Source organism: Schistocerca serialis, chromosome 1 (assembly GCF_023864345.2).
Source record: "Schistocerca serialis cubense isolate TAMUIC-IGC-003099 chromosome 1, iqSchSeri2.2, whole genome shotgun sequence".
Lineage (NCBI taxonomy): Eukaryota > Metazoa > Arthropoda > Insecta > Orthoptera > Acrididae > Schistocerca > Schistocerca serialis.
This window is the reverse complement of record NC_064638.1, coordinates 1,178,888,381-1,178,905,135: the sequence shown is the minus strand read 5'-3', so window position 1 is coordinate 1,178,905,135 and position 16,755 is coordinate 1,178,888,381. Positions and strand designations below refer to the sequence as shown.

The 16,755-nt window shown below is 37.9% G+C and overlaps 2 protein-coding genes across 3 annotated transcripts; both read right to left on the bottom strand.

Moving 5' to 3' along the window:
• Window positions 1-348: 348 nt before the first annotated feature.
• On the bottom strand, window positions 349-11,208 carry LOC126418706 (protoporphyrinogen oxidase). 2 transcript variants are annotated; one of them, XM_050085616.1, is made up of 2 exons: window positions 10,661-11,208; window positions 349-2,330 (listed from the first exon to the last, which is right to left on the bottom strand). In XM_050085616.1, the coding sequence occupies exon 2, from the start codon at window positions 2,315-2,317 to the stop codon at window positions 917-919; it is 1,401 nt and encodes a 466-aa protein (XP_049941573.1). In that variant the 5' UTR covers window positions 2,318-2,330; window positions 10,661-11,208; the 3' UTR covers window positions 349-916. The 2 variants fall into 2 exon arrangements, with proteins under 2 accessions (XP_049941573.1, XP_049941565.1); XM_050085608.1 differs by having other exon boundaries at window positions 350-2,330; window positions 10,665-11,207.
• A 2,536-nt stretch (window positions 11,209-13,744) lies between these two features.
• On the bottom strand, window positions 13,745-14,766 carry LOC126459728 (THAP domain-containing protein 1-like). The gene is made up of 3 exons (XM_050095880.1): window positions 14,675-14,766; window positions 14,267-14,550; window positions 13,745-14,150 (listed from the first exon to the last, which is right to left on the bottom strand). The coding sequence occupies exons 1-3, from the start codon at window positions 14,743-14,745 to the stop codon at window positions 13,945-13,947; spliced, it is 561 nt and encodes a 186-aa protein (XP_049951837.1). The 5' UTR covers window positions 14,746-14,766; the 3' UTR covers window positions 13,745-13,944.
• Window positions 14,767-16,755: the final 1,989 nt, after the last annotated feature.

Genomic DNA, 16,755 nt, shown 5'->3' with positions numbered 1-16,755 from the left:
GATTTGAGACTTTTCACCCTGTCAGCAGGTATATTACTATGGCTGAACAAAAGCCACAAAGACCTGCCTTTGGTTGCTTTCACTGTATCCTTTTGAAAACCTCGTAGGAACAGAAGACTTGGTCATGAATTGTAGAAACTTTGAACAATAAATAGTACAAGTTACTGCTATTGCATTCATTTGTCTAAAGGACAACAATGAACCAAAACCCAATCATTCTCATAACTTTCAGAATAATCCTCACAGATCTCTCTTTTCTACCCCTCTTTAAAAAATGTTTTAGTCCATTTAAGACAAAATGAATAACTGCGTATGAAATATTTCTTCCAGGAATTTACTGGGAAAATAAATAGATTTTATTCAACAATTACATACACAAATTGCACAGTCTTTTAGGAATGGAGATACATCTAATATTCAGTTTCTAGTACGTGTATATCAAAAGTGAGCCTAAACTGCAAAAAAATATAAAACTGCTTTGGTAATGGTAACAAACACTGATTTGTAATATTACAGTTCCATTTAGAAACATTATAATCAAAATTCTCCATGACAAGACGAAGCAAATGTACAGACATCACATTTGAGCATATGTCATGATATGTTACATTTCAATCAGTATTAAGAGTACAAAAATAATTAACAATAGATTTCAGTAAGACAACACATTTTGAAACTAATCAGCCTAGCAATGAAATCAGAGTTGACAAACAAAAACTCCAAAGTGGCATATGTTTGATGTCACATACTCCTCATCCCCTTGTTTGGATTGTGTGAGGTATTCTGCAAAGTGTTCTCTACTCAGAATTGTTTTACACTTCAAACATTCTCCTGAAATATGATATCATGAATGAAATATTCTTCACAAGTAATCTTATAAAGGTAACAAATAAACTTGTGGCTGTTGAAATGTAATTCAGTGCATATTAACAACAGCTTGTTTCGATGAGAATATCACATCATTCACACCAACACCATCATAAGATGCTCCAACAACTGATATTGGTAAGTTATTCTGTTTTATGTACTTCCTAATTCTATCTACTCTATCATGGTGACCTAATACATATTGGGGTATACAGTTCCGAAGGATAGAAACAGAGTGCGATTCTGGTTTCCCTACAATACCAAGGATATCTGTAGTATATTTTACTGCAGTGGATAAGAAAGTATCTGGACTAGGATTTTCTCCAAATAGTTCTTCAAACCATGCCCCTCCCATCATTACAGTGAGAACAGTTTTATCATTCTTACCAAAACAACAACTGTCAAAAACAATGCCCAATATTGGGAGCTTCTGTGATGGTGGTACCAGAAATCCAAAGGCATCTTGCTTCAAACATTTCCCATCATACTGCAAATTCACAAGTCCAACAGAAACATATGGTATAGCTGCCAAGTCACTGCTTAGTTGAGGGTGCTGTCTGTGAACAAGTTCAGCAAGTTTGTATGCTGGCAAGGCACAAAATACATGATTAAATTTGTGTTCAACTGACCCAGCCTTCACAAACACTTCCTTGTCATTCAGTATTTGCATTTCTGTACAAGGAGCATTAAGAACTATCTCACAACCTTTTTGCCTAACATTAGACTCTAATGCCTTGGGCAGTTCCTCCATGCCCCCTTCTAAAGACCAAACATTCCATCTCTCTTTCCTGGCTCTTTCACATAGTTCTTCCTGACTTGGAGGAATTTTATTCTTCCTATTCTGTAACATATTCATAATCATGCCTTTAAAAATTGAACCATGTTTCTGTTCTGCCTCAAACAATGATTTCATCAGAAACTTTGCGCTTATCTTCTTTGCATCTCCAGCACACACACCACAAATTAGTGGACTAATAGCATATTCAGCTAGTTCTTTACCCAATCTCCTTTCCACAAAATCATATATGCTTTCATCACTGACTTCCTTCTTGGCAGTGGAGATATCCTTCAGTAAAGCACTAATGATTGGTTTTGTGAAAGGTGGTTTTCGAAACAATACTGAAGTAAGGTTGGATGGCAACAGGTGTAGCTTCTTGTCAACATAGACCATTCGATTCCGTGCAGCAGGATGTGTACTAGGTATTGGCAACACTTTATTTGACAATCCCAGTTCCTTTACCAAGAGAAGTGTGTTCTCTCCCAGAGGACCTCGGACTCTGATTGTCCTTGGCCCATGTTCATATATATTTCCAGTTGGAGAATTTGTTGTTTGTATCCAGCCTCCAATGCGATGTGATGCTTCCAGAACTGTAACTGGCTGAACTTTTGTTTTCAAGAGATAATGAGCAGCTGCAAGTCCGCTGATTCCGCCACCAAGAACACCAACCATTGTGCTCCTAAAGCTGTTGGAAAATGGAAAAGAAGTTTGTTCAATAAATTAGTAACATGTATTTACATGTGTGGTTTAAAAATAGACAAGGGGTAGTGAGTACCTCCTTTAATGTGATACATGGAGTACATAATTAAATGTATCAGAAGTAGGAACACAACCTGTAGTAACACGGAGGTGACAAAAGTCATGGGATAGCAGGATGCCTACACAGATGGAAGTCGTATCACATACACTTGGTAGAAAAGGCAGTGCATTGGTGGAGCTGTCATTCGTACTCAGGTGATTCATGTGAAAAGGTTTTTGATTATGGCTGCACGATGAGACACGGGGGACATTCCATTTCAGAAATAAGGAATTCAGTATTCTGAGATCCACAGTATCATGACCATGCCAAGAATACCACATTTTAGGCGTTACTTCTCACCATGAACAAGAGTGTGGTCTTCAGCTTTCACTTAATGACGGTGATCACATTTCTATAGAATTGTCACTGTTAACAGACATGAAGTAACTGCAGAAATCAAAGTGGGATATGCGATGAATGTATCCGTTAAGAGAATGTGGCAAAAATGGGCTATGGCAGCAGATGACCATGCGGGTGCCTTTGCTAACAGCAGCACCTCTCCCGAGCTCGTGACCATGTTGGTTGGACCTTAGATGAATGGAAACGCGTGGAGTGGTCAGATGAGGTAAGAGCTAATGGTAGGATTTGAGTGTGGTGCCGATCTCAGAAAACCATAGATCCAAGTTGTCAACAAGGTACTGTGCAAACTGGTGGTGGCTCCATAATGGTGTGGACTGCGTTTGGCTACCTGGAGACCACAACAGTAGAATTTTTATGGATGACAATGCACCATGTCACTGGGCCACAATTGTTTCCTATTGGTGTGAAGAACATTCTGGACAATTTGAGCGAATGATTTGGCCACCCAGATCGCCAAACATGAATCCCATGAAACATTTACAAGACATAATTGAAAGGTCAGTTTGTGCACAAAATCCTGCACAAACAAACTTTCGCAATTATGAATGGCAGTAGAGGCAGCATAGCTCAGTACTTCTGCAGAAGACTTCCAATGACTTCCTGACTCCATGGCCCGATGAATTGCTGCACTACACCAGGAGACCTGACACGATATTGGGAGGCGTCCCACGACTCTTATCATCTCAGTGTGCATCTTCAGTCTACCGTAACTAAACACATTACATTCATTTCCAAGAGGGAAAATGTTGGAAAAGATATGGGTGGAAAATAATGGATCTGAGATGACGTGTGAATTTGGGGACTGCATGTCAGTTAAGATGATTGTGTAATTAACATCAGTGAGTTGAGCAGTTGGGGCATACTATTCTACAACAACAAGTTAGTTGCACTGCACATGTGAACTCCACAGTTTTATAGTTAGAGCAACCACAGCCACAGTAAATCACATTGAGAAATAAAATCACTTGAGCTCTAAAATCTTTTTATTCTTAGGACTGCCAGTTTCACAGCACTTACAGCTGCATCTTCAGGTGCAAGTTGGAGGAGTCATGCCATACATTACATATTATGAGAAGAACCAGCATATGTAGTCAGTCCCTTGGAATAGATTATTCGCAAAAAAGGCTAATGTCCTACGAGTAATAAATTATGGTGAAGAACGCTACCATCAAACTGAACTTCAACAAGTAAAGGTGAACACCCAATATCACATGGTATCTAAGTGACAGTCCACTGGCTTTTGCTACTCACCATGCAGCAGAGATGCTGAGTTGCAGATGGACACAACAAAAAGACTTTCACAATTAAAGCTTTCGGCCGTAGACACACACATGCCGCAACTCACACATACCAGTTTCAGTTGCCTGAGACAGCAGTTTGTGTGCGTGTGTGTGTCTATTGTTGATGAAGGGCAATGGCCGAAAGCTGTAATTGTGAAGGTCTTTTTGTTGTGCCTATCTGCGAATCAGCATCGCCGCTATATGGTGATTAGCATCTTTCCTTCTCATAATATTGTTACATCCCATCCTGGATCTTCCAAGGTTTGATTTTAGTCCACTGACTAAACACTTTTGCTGACACAAAAACTCTCTGTAAAAGAAAATGGATTTCTAAGTGGAGGTTACTCATGTTTCTCAGTAGTACTTGGGCATCCTGGCTTGCACTTCTCACTTCAGTGCCTAGCTCTGTTCTTGGTTTCAGTGGGAACCCTTACACAGCAGTCCACTTTCCTTGACACTGTTGTTATGACAGCAAAAGTTTTCAGCCAGTGGATTGTCACTTAGATATCATATGATAGTAGGTGTTCACCTCTAGACTTTCACGATCAGTTTGACGGAAGCATTCTTCTCGATATTTTATTATTTTTAGACCCTTTTTGCGAATAATCTACTCTATTGGGCTGACTTTGAATGCTGGGTCTTCTAGTAATAATGTGTTATGTATATCATGATTTAACTCCCATTTTGCACCTTTAAGTGCTGTGAAACAAGTAGTGCCTAAGAATAACGAGATTGTGTAGCTGATACAGTCTTACTTCTCAACATTTTTTTTTACAGGAACTTGCAACAAAGGAAAGGCAGCAAGTTTAGCAAACTACGAGGTGCATTCAAGTAATGACCCCTTTGACTTTTTTTCCTCAGGATAGGAAACAGAGAGAAGCATGAGGTTTGTTTTAAAATACAGGTGCACTCATTGTGATTGCGTGACAGAGATAGCAGCACCATGTGGCACACACAACTGTAGCGGTAGTGGTGAGAGTGAGGACTGTTTTTGATACATAAAATGATGACATTTTCGTTACAAGAGTAGCGCGTAATCATTCATTTTCTCCATTTGTGTGGTGTGAAACTGACTAAAATTCATCGCCAATTGAATGATGCATGGTGATAGTGTCCTGGATGTGTTTAAAGTTCAAAGAAGGCAGAACATTGTGTGACAACAAAGCAAGACAATCTCGACCTTGCACCTGCTGATCTGATGAAATGATTAAGTGAATAGAGAAAGTTGTTTTGGAGGGTCGCCAAGTGAGAATGGACCACATCGCCTCCAAAGTTGTTATTTTGTAGGTTCTGTGCACATAACTCTGCGTGAAAACCTCGACATGGTTGCCACAAATACTGAGAGACAACCACATGGCAGCAATGCTAATGTGTGATGGTGGCATGAATGAGACTTTCTTTTCATTGATTGTGACAATGAATGCAACATTGCCATTTTCACCGACAAAACAAACACTCCGTGGTCGCACATTCACTAGTGTACCGATACTGCATCACCAATTTCCCGTAGTCAGACCACACTCCTACACAAATGTTCATGACAGCCATGGAATTGTGGCGTCAACATTGTGAAAAATGTGTTTGGCTGCAGGTAGATTACGTCAAGAAGTGACAAAAGTTTCATAGTTTCTATAAATTAATTAATGAGAAAACAATATCAGAGGTGTTACAACTTAAATGCACCTCATGCATGCAGTAACCTATTCTTCAGCTGTCAAACATACAGTTATTTTAACCATTTACTGTCAGTGACAAATCTTTAAAAAGGACGACTGTTTCATCAGTGATTATGCGGACCCTCTTACTGCATTACACCAAATTAATATTGTGAGTAATATGAAGACATCAATTAACAGCATGCTGTCAACAAATTTTATTGTAGTGAATAAAATGTACTTATCTGACATCTAAGAGAGTCTATGAATAAGATTCACAAAATTTATTCAAAACTTCAATTGCCACAACTTAAGAATATTTACAAAAACACTTATGCACAGTATTGTGGAGTAGTATAGTTTGCAATACTGCCATTCAGCTTTGACCACTGATATCATCAGTACTTTTCTCATCATTTTTCTAATCAAGGTCATGGTGATACTCTGATCTGTAGCTTGGCCTGAATTTTATAGATTTATGTTCCTGCGGAAATACTTATTTACCCATTGTGATCTGTAATCTCAATTTTTTAATAACTGAAAAAAAAATTAGTATCAACTTCATGACTTGCACAGTTTGTGCTTTGTGATCAGAAACATCTTTCTCGATACTCTTTCTATCACAGGTTACTACTGCATACAGCCACTTGTGTTTAGAAGGTACACATGCATTCTCAGTGCAGTTCTGTTGAGCACTCTGTCTCTCCAATCGTGGATGGAGAAATGTGGTCTGTTTACATTTTTCTGTCTTTCAGCATGTCTCAAAGAACCATTTCAACCTTAAAACATGTACATACTGTCACTTTACAGCAAGAAGTGTTGTCAGCACATGAAGATGCCCATTGAATTGGTGTACAGTACAACAACTAAATTTGATCAAACAGCCACTATTGTGAGGAACAAAACAATGAAGAACTGAGTTAGTGGTTGCCCACATTCAACAACACCAGTTGATGACCACTACCTACAAATTACAGCCAATAGGTACTGCTAAGAGAATGCAACAGAACTGTATGCTTCCTTTTGAAAGCAGATGGGAGAGCTGCCATTTCAGACAGTATGCAACTAAGTGTTATTTATGAGTAACAGTACACCCCCCCCCCTCTTCACCCTGATGTATGGAGAACTTGGGCAAAGGAACACCTGAAATTGTACCTGGGTTTTCTTTATCAACAAGTGCCTGATTTGCAGGAATGAAACAAGCATAAGTGTCAGCGGAATTGAGAAACAGCTGAAATTGTTAAAACTGAACAAAGCTCTAGGGCCCGATGGGATCCCTGTCGACAGATTATACAAGTATAGTGAATTTGTGGCTGAGTAGCCCCTCTCCCAACTATAATATATCATACATCCTCAAACATAAAAACTATGCCCAGTTCTTGGAAAAAAGCATAGGTTCCACACATCTCCAAGACGTGTTGTAGAAGTGATCTATAGATCTACCGTCCAGTATCCTTGACATCAGTTTGTTGTACATTCCTGTAACACATGCTGAGCTCAAACATAATGAGGTACCTCGGACAGAATGACCTCCTCAATGTCAACCAGCATGGTGTCCGAAAACACTGATCACGTAAAACCCAACTCGTACTTTCCTTGCATGATACACTGAAAACTTTGGATCACGGCACTCAAGTAGATGTAGTATTTCTTGACTTCTGAAAAGCATCTGACTCAGTACCACACCTATGCTTATTTTCAAAAGTACAATCATATGTGGTATCAAGTGAAATTTGTGAGTGGATTAAGGACTTTTTGGTAGGGAGGACGCAGTACGTTATCTACGATGGAGAGTCCTATTGTGGTATAGAAGTAACTTCAGGTGTGCCCCAGAAAAGTGTGTTGGTGCTCTTGCTATTCTTGTTGTATATTAATGACATTGTAGACAATATTAATAATAACCTCAGAATTTTTGTAGATGATGCAGTTATTTGTAATGAAGCACTGTCTGAAAGAAGCCGCATAAATATACAGTCAGATCTTGATAAGGTTTTCAATGTGATGCAAAGACTGGCAACTTGCTTTAAAAGTTTAGAATTGTAAATCTGTGCACTTCACAAAACGAAAAAAAGTTTTATCCTATGACTATAATACCAGTGAGTCACTGTTGGGGAATCAGCATACTCTTACAAATATCTTTGTAGAGATATGAAATGCAATGATCACACAAGCTCAGTCATGGGTAAAGCAGATTCACTTGTGTGAGTGGTTCTATAAAATTCCTCAAATGTGTAGGAACCCTACCAAATAGGAATAATAGAGTATATTAATCGTATACAGTGGAGGACAGCGTGAATGGCCACAGGTTTGTTTGATCCATAGAAGTGTGTCACAGAAATACTGAAGGAACGGAAGTGGAAGACACTTGAATATAGACGTAAAATATCCTGAGAAAGTCTATTAAAAATGTTTCAAGAACCAACTTTAAATGACGACTCTAGGAATATACTACAACCTGCTACATATCATTCACAGAGGGAGTGTGAGGATAAGATTAGAATAATCACTGCACACACACAGAGGCACTCAAACAATCATTCTTTTAGCATTTCATTTGTGAATGAAATGGGAAAAAACCCCAACAATTGGTACAATGGGACGTACCCTCTGACATGCATTTCACGGTGGTTTACAGAGTACAGTTTTGTCTGATGTCAGATGATCAGAGAGAAGTGGTGGTGGTCTGATGCAGGCTTCAGAAATACAAGGGAGGTGTATCACTCATGTTTTGGGGCCATACCATGTACAAATGATGGCCGCCTCTCATCACTGTCAACAGTAATTTTAGGTCTGTACAATAACGGGGTCCTCAAGCAAACTTTTCTCACCTCAAGAACACTTCCTTCCCTGAAGCCGGAACCAGCCAAATTGAATGGCCTGCGGTTTCTGATGGAGCATGCTTGAGACCACTTCAAACTTCCAGTGTCATTCCAAAAAACATAACTCACATAGTGTATGACTTCAGAAGAAATGCCATCTAAGAGTAGAGGATACTGGAGCATTACTATCTCACCACTGCCTGGACAGCATGCCAAAGAGGATCGAAACATTTCACTATGCATGGGGTGAAACACAATACTGAACATCACTCAGCAGCAGATTTCAATTTCACAGACACATATAGTAGAACAGATTACGTACTCTTTGATCACTATGTTATTGTTACTTCACGGAAAAGGTTTTTGGTTGGTTTCATAATGATAGTTGGCAAGTGATGGGAATGGAAAACTGCATCAAACAGCCATCTTCCATTGATGACTAAAATACAACAATGGCTCATTCGCATTCTCTGCCCCCTCTGAATCTAAACCCACACACATTCACAGTTACGAATGTGGAGCACAACTTTAATTGTTTACATTAAAGATGTAATAACAAGAAAGTCTCCACTCAAAGTGTCCCGATTCTTGGATAGGTAAAATATGAGTGATTGCATGATGACATAGTGGTTACAAAGGAAAGTTGACATTAATGGAAACAGAACAGGGACCTTTGCTATATAAAGAAAGTGTAAATGTTTCTAAAATCCATTCATCTGCCTAAGGAATTTTACTCTGTAATATGGACTCAGTTAAAGGTAAAAGTATGGTATCCCTCTAACTTTTTTTTTTTGCCCCCTAAGGGAGGTGACACCTGTTACACAACACATATTGCAGGCAGGTTAGGTGTTACGATCACTGAAAGCATCACAGTCTGAGGTGATGGTACCACACATGATCAGGATAAGGTTTCTTTGTTTCAAAGAATTTCAGTACCCTGGTGTTAAGTTACAAGGATGAATTGAGGCCAAAGATTATTTGGATATTTTAGGTCACAAACAGCACTTCATTCCTTTCACAGAATTTTAATATCTTACTGTTACTTCAAAAGCATTAGTTTTAAATAAAGATCATTTTGAAATTTCAGGTTATCAACAATACCCAATGGCACAGGTGGACATATAAAAAAAGTTCAACTTTTCCTGGCTAACCCAATTACTTGGCTCACATTAATATTACACACTGGACAATTTTACAGGAGACTATTGTGCATATTTTATCCCTGTGTGAACACTGAATAACCAAGTGCTGCACTTGATGAAGAACTGTGAAAAACATCACCAAATATAATTCAAAACCTTGCAGGTCTCCTTTCAACACCTAACTGCAATTGTAGTATAGGCTAAAGAGTCAATTATTTTTACAATATATGTGGCAGTTTTACATTTTCAGTAACAAGTAATTTTTTAACTGAAGACCCACACCATTTACTCTTAACCATGTAATGACACAGATAATACTGCAGATAAATTAAATTTGTAATTGTACTAAATGTAAACTACTACACATATTTCGCAACACTAGTTGCAAGTGGCACAACAGTTGGAAAACTAGATGCATATTTGACAGTGAGTAAGCTTCAAAATTGTCCGGCTATTCAGTTACTGGGTTTAGCGAAAGAGGTGACTTGCACGTAGTCGTAATTAATAAAACAGATCCACAAGACTACGGGTTGGAAAACAACCATTAAAAAATCTTTCGGCCAGTTTGTTTCGTGCGATCACGTACACAAAACAGAACACCATGGTACCCTAGGAACAAACACAAGACTGTAAATTTTCATGGCTACTCGTAGAAACTAATTAAGCAACGGTGTCTCCTAGACTCATGTACAGAAATATACTAGTAATGAAAGAAAAAAAAGCTGTACAATAATTAAGAGTACCAAGTTCTGGTGGAAACGTGCTACGGCGAAAATGAATTACGCCAAAGGGTAGAGCTATGTGAGGGGTATAAATGATTTAGACTGTAGTACTTTATAACGAAGAAATTGGCCGGAACAAATTTCTAAAAGTGCTGAGTTGATTTCCTATGTCAGTTTTCATTAAATAACCTAGTTTAAAACCAATAATAAACTGAATCGTCTATTCGATTGTACATACTCGCCTTGAAAACTATGCGTTCATAGGTTTACACTAAGTCCAAATTAACAACATCGGTAACAACGTCTTTACGAAGTACTGTTTAATTGTTTCTCCAAAAACTTATTTTCATGTTGTGTACAACGAAACCATTGTGTCGTTCATTTGGTGAACCTATTACGCGACTGGGTTTCATTGATGATACGTAACAAAAATGTTACTTATTTTCTCTGACATAATTACACGAACGAAAAACAACACTTATTTCTTATTTATCTATTACTAAACACAATAAGTTATCACATGATTTCAGTGACCCCATTTATCAGAATACAGCAGTGACTGTTCCGATTTTTTTTTTTTCGTACAACAAAAGACCTCTGAACATCTTTGCTCATTTTCGGGTAAAAAGAGTAGAATACGAAATAAAAAAAACTGCTGATTCATGACGACACGAGTCTTTCCTATTTTTTTCATTCGTTACTGATAAGTAAACCTACAACACCCTCTTAGTTTCCAACTATGAACTATGAAAACCAAAACAAATCGGTGTTTGAATTTTAGCTTTTCAGGTTACAAACATCTTCGCATCACTGTTAACTACAAAGAAATGATACTTCGGTTACCGGCGCCACTACGCAACATACAACCATAGTCTGACATTACTGTGATACAATAAAATTCGCCGAGAAATAATTCCTACATAAGTCTCTGTCTGCGCACACTTATTTAATTAATTCAACAATGATGTTTACATAATTACCAGCCTATGCTGGTGAAACAGCGTCAAACTAAATTCATAAGACTCCAAGATCCTTCCTTTAAAATTAATTGGAATAAAATATTTAATTCAAGGAAGATGACACACGAAACATCAATTTAAAATAAATGTGCAGAAGACGTTTGGTATTGGTGTTAACATGAACTACATGATTTCCAATAAGGCCGTTTCACGTTCTAGCCAACATCCAAGGATTGTTGGGGCATGGCTGCACAACTGTCACCAATACCCGGTTCCTACACTACATCTACACTCTGCAAAGCACTGTGAAGTGCATGGCAGAGGGTCTGTTGCATAGTATCAGTTATTAGGGCTTTTTCTCGTTCCGTTAACGTATAGAGCGAGGGAAGAATTTGTGCTTAAGGGGCTCCGGAACGCCCTATACTTGCAATGTTAAAATAACGCTTATAAATTACATCTTTCCTCACAAAGTATTTGAGGTAGGAAGTTGAACTTTTTACAGATTATTAATTGGAATATGGGCTACAACTTAACACAGGGATTTTACAAAATTTTAGTTCAGTTATTAAAGATGATTTTTTTCAATTGTAATGAAAATTCACAACATTTTTTTGCAATTTTTTATTTATATATTCAAAAATATACAGTTTTTTGGAAAAAGGCTGTGTTAAATTATGCAGAAGGTACTGTGTAACATTTACTGAAAGTTTGAAACAAATATGTTTGGAAGATCCTTAGAAAACATGTAATTAGTATGAGAAAATAAAAGTTTTGGGAATCGAGCGACAAAGATTGGGTTAACTTTTTAGTGCATTCCATGTCCATAGGATGGATTATCTTCATCCTCTGCAAACTCGTCCTCCAGCTTCCTCTTGTTCCTCCTCCTGTTTACTCTTGCTTGTATTTCTAGACTCTTTACAGCCCTGTCTGCAGCCCGAAGGCGTTCCTTGTTTAAAGCAAGCATCGCTCGTTGTTGTGTTCGTAGATTTTGCTACTTGCTTTATTATGGAGAGTTCCAGACCAACTTCACTACAATGAATACATCTTACACAGTTTGAAAAAATTCCTTTGAGACATCAAATATTTCATTCACATCCGATTCGCCCATAAAACATTCATAGTTTTCACTCATTGAGCCAAGCTTCGTCTGTGAAGTATTTTCTTTCCCACTTTGACTGCTATGGGCAGGTGTACTTGAGAGGTTAGGTTCACTCACTTGGTTATCGTCTTTATTGTTTACAGTAATAACACATACCTTTGGCTTTCGAACATTTCTCCTTTTCTTAAAAGCCTTCAGAGGATTTCTAATAACTTTACTTTTACTCATTATTATACTTCAACAAAACAGAGACTCAAGAAACAGAATTAATTACGAATATTTTCGAGATAACGACAGAGTAGAGGTGGCAAAAAATAACGTAACTGATAGAAATAACCGGTTACTGAGAAGTAACGGTTACTGCGATAACCGTTCCTCTGATTCTGGCAGTTATTTCAATAACTGTTAGGTGTCAACAGTGCCTCGCGCCATCTGTTGACCGAAGATCGTACTGCGCATTTGGAAGGCGTTCTATAGACCATGGGAATAACTGTGAGACTGCGCGCCATCTGTTGATAAGAACTGTGTACTATTTCGTGGGCCTTCGTTACTCTTAGCATAAACAATTAAATAAAGTTAATGTCCGAGCAGTGGCTGATAGGAGCTGCAGTACAGGCATTAACAAGTACGGTCGTTCCCTTAAGCCACCGCCTTACGTGTTAATTTAGCTTGGACGGGTAGTACAAGGAAACTTACTAAGGAATTCGAGCGACTATGGAAATAACCAACGAGTTAAAATTTCATAGAGTGGCTATAGGTCCGCCATGTTTGAAGCAAATTGAAGTTCTGGCCGCCATGTTTTCTTTAGTCAAGGCATTCGTCTGCTGTGTCCCGCCCCCTTGTAACTGCATTTGACTTACTTGAAATAGCCCATACTAGCTTTATTTTTTCTAAAACAAGCAATAGACAGCAGTGATTTCAGTGTACACTGACAGCAAAAAGGGATGTTTTTGTCGAAATATGGCTAAACTTTTCGATGTAGATAACACTACAAGACAACTCAAATAAGTCTGTCCATCCACTATAACGTTACTTGTTGCCCATAAATTAATGCAATTAGAGCAGGTACCACCAGAATATTACGGTGAAACTTCTAAACATGCTGTGGTTAACTATTAGAAACAGTAACGGGCGCAGAAATGCGATATTTTTGTCGCTATTTCAAAGTAAACAGTCAAAGCCTCAAAAACCAGTACACTGTGAACGAGAATTTATTTGAAATGTGTGTTACAAGTAGTTTACACAAGCATAGTAATTCAATAACAAAGTCGAAGCGTTCTTGGGTGGGGTAATTTCACAAATTTTCGTAAGTAGCTGTATGGCTTGGCAGAATAAAAGTGTAGGGTCAGGGCGAATTTCCTTATTTGCTGAGAATAATGGCATACTTTAGCACTGAACAGAAGTTCCAATAGCTCCTTCAACAAACCAACTACATGTTCACTGTTTAACATATCAGAAACTGAACTACATAGCCTTCTTCTCAAACCAGCAACTAAAGTCTGTAACCACTATTCTTCTTTTGTGTCGTACACTAAGTTGCTTCATTTGCTTTATCCGCTTCTTTAGTCGCACATTCTCTGCTTGTACTCTGTTATATTGTGTTTTCAACTTCTTAGGGCTTGGTAGACAGTAATTGTGGTCAGCAGAAACAGATGTGGGTCCGACAGGCACTGAAAGAATGTAGTTACATCATAAGTTTATAACAGAGTTACACCATAAGATTATAATAGAAAGTATGTAATTCAAAGTAATAAGAACACGGAGTAAAATTAAATTATTGACTTACTTTGTGCTAATGATGTCACTGTAATAGCACTATCTTGCAAATTGTCGAAAGATCGCTTTCTGGGTTGTGGTCGTAATACTTTATCTTGCTTTTGTAAATGTGGTGGAAAGTTAAAGATAGTAGGTACTGGTTTTGACAAAAGGCGCCTCTGGACATTTGTGTGGTACATATATTTCTCTTCAAAATGAGCTGAACAGAGGTAACTGGCTGTAGTAGGAAACCAGTTTTCTCGCTTCATATTTATAATCCATCTTTTTGTAATTTCCTTAGCTTTTAAAGGAAATCTGTAATCAACGATAAGTAAATTACTTCCTGCATTTGTCTTAAGCATAATTACAGTTCCAATGCAAATGACTCTTTAATAAACATTAAAAAACGTGTGTCGTATTTCGGTACTAATATACTTACTTATAATATGAAATATTTGTTGTTTTATCGCTGCGATTTGTGCAGTTGAACGCTGAACACACTGCAGGCATGTTGACTTTATATTTTGTAACAAAAAAGTCAACTAGAAAAGTTAAATATTGCAGTAATATCACAACAGCTGACACACTTCCAACACAAACAACACTACCGCTTTCCTAATGTTTTGACTAAGGAGAACATGGCGGCCGAGTTAGCGTTGGTTGCCGCTAGGAGCGCTGTAACTAGTATCTCAGCCACTCTATGAAATTTTAACTCGTTGGAAATAACTGTCAGAGACCGGTATTCTCCTCTGGCAGTTATCGTTATTGGCTCGTAGTTCTAGTTCTCTGGTAGTTATCGGGCTACCACCACAGATAACCTGGAAGCTGGTAACGGAATAACTGTGTGTCTAGACGTTCCTGACTCGGTGACTCCAGTTAAAGGTCATAGTTCCAGGTGATATTTCCAGAGAGGATAGTAACTGGAGCGAACAAATATTTTCGTACTGCTATGGAAATAGCCGCTGGCCATCGTGAATGACAAATAACATGTCAGAAAGTATAACATAATACAGTGGAATATAATAATTATTATCCTCATCATTTGTCAGGAGATTGTCAAAATATGTGAATATATCACAGTAACTGCTAATATTTACAGAATTGGTACACTGATAGAATAAAACACAGTTACGTACTTTTAATAAATTTATCGTACACAGAATACCCGATCTTGACTGTTGCAACCAAGTGCTGTCAAAACTGAAATATAGCAGAATTTTTACCTAAGCTGGTCTATCAGTCTCTGTTACGATATTCATCTACAGAGTAGAAGGAGGTGTCAATGGAAGCGTCTGATTCCACCTGTCTGCTTCGACGTAAAGGTGTTGTGGTGTGTGAATGTCATTACGGCACGGTGTTTATGAGTTGGTTTTTGTGTGTGTGTGGGGGGCTGTCGATCTAGGTTGCAGTGCCGGAATTTGCTGGTGGTAATTAATTTTTTTTTCTAGCTGTGATGTTTTGTGTATTTATGCAGTAATGAATGTGATTTAATTTATGTAGGGATGATTGATTTGTGGACTTTTGGGATTGTGGTTTTATTTTTCGCAGTTGTAGGTGTTGGTTTTTTGGCATCAGTAGCTGTTGTGGACCTATATAGGTCACTGGAAATGACCGATTCCCATTTTCGTAGTTGTGTGTGTTGATGTTTTAGTATCGTCATCTGAGGTTGACCTATGTAGGTCAAGGGAAATGTCTGATTCCAATTTTCGTACTTTTAATTGTGGGTATTGGTGTTTTGGTATGGTCACCTATAGTTGACCTATATTGTTCAAGTGAAGTGTCCGATTCCTGTAGATTTTAGTTGGTGTAGCAGAATGCTGTATTTTTTTCTTTTTGTTCTTCATTTTGTGTTTTGGGATCATGGTGTGTTTTTTTTTACTAGCTTGTCCTCACCCTAAAACCCCCAACTTCCCGCAGTTGTCCCATTGGTTTGATTGTATTTTTGGTGGGAAATATTATTGTATTATTTATATGTATCTTCGTGTTTGTTGCCATGTGTATGTAGTGACGTCATAGACACACTTAAAATAGCCATTTCCGGCATATTGATGACGGGTGGAATCAGACACTTCTGTATCAAATAGTCTTTCAAACACACTGTAAACCGTGCCTTATCTGAAACCAAGTTTTTAATGGTTGCTGACTTGCTGGCAGTTTATTGAAAATGCATGTTCCTGAATATTGGACCCCTTTTGGACCAAGGTAAGTAATTTTAGGTCTTTATGTAGATTGCTGTTCCCACTTCTAGTACTGATATTATGTATTAAGCTATTGGTTGCAAATACTTGTAACAAATTTGATTAAGGAATAAATATACTAGGAAGCAGTGGTTAGAATACAAAGTTTCTTGAACAGGTTCCTACATGATGTTCTTGAATTGATACCACAAACGATTTTTATTGCACGCTTTTACATGCGAAAAACTTTTGCTACGTTTGATAAGTTACCACAGAATATGCTCCCTTATGAAATAATAGAATGAAAAAAATGTGGTATGCCCTTCCCAACTGAATTTATTAT

What these genes read in the sequence shown, in the direction of transcription:
- LOC126418706 (XM_050085616.1), bottom strand. Translation starts at nt 2,317, where the DNA reads ATGGTTGGTGTTCTTGGTGGCGGAATCAGCGGACTTGCAGCTGCTCAT.
- LOC126459728 (XM_050095880.1), bottom strand. Translation starts at nt 14,745, where the DNA reads ATGCCTGCAGTGTGTTCAGCGTTCAACTGCACAAATCGCAGCGATAAA. An exon ending in ACAAATATTTCATATTATAA is followed by an intron (nt 14,551 to 14,674) that starts GTAAGTATATTA and finishes CGTTGATTACAG; the next exon opens with ATTTCCTTTAAAAGCTAAGG. An exon ending in AGTGACATCATTAGCACAAA is followed by an intron (nt 14,151 to 14,266) that starts GTAAGTCAATAA and finishes ACATTCTTTCAG; the next exon opens with TGCCTGTCGGACCCACATCT.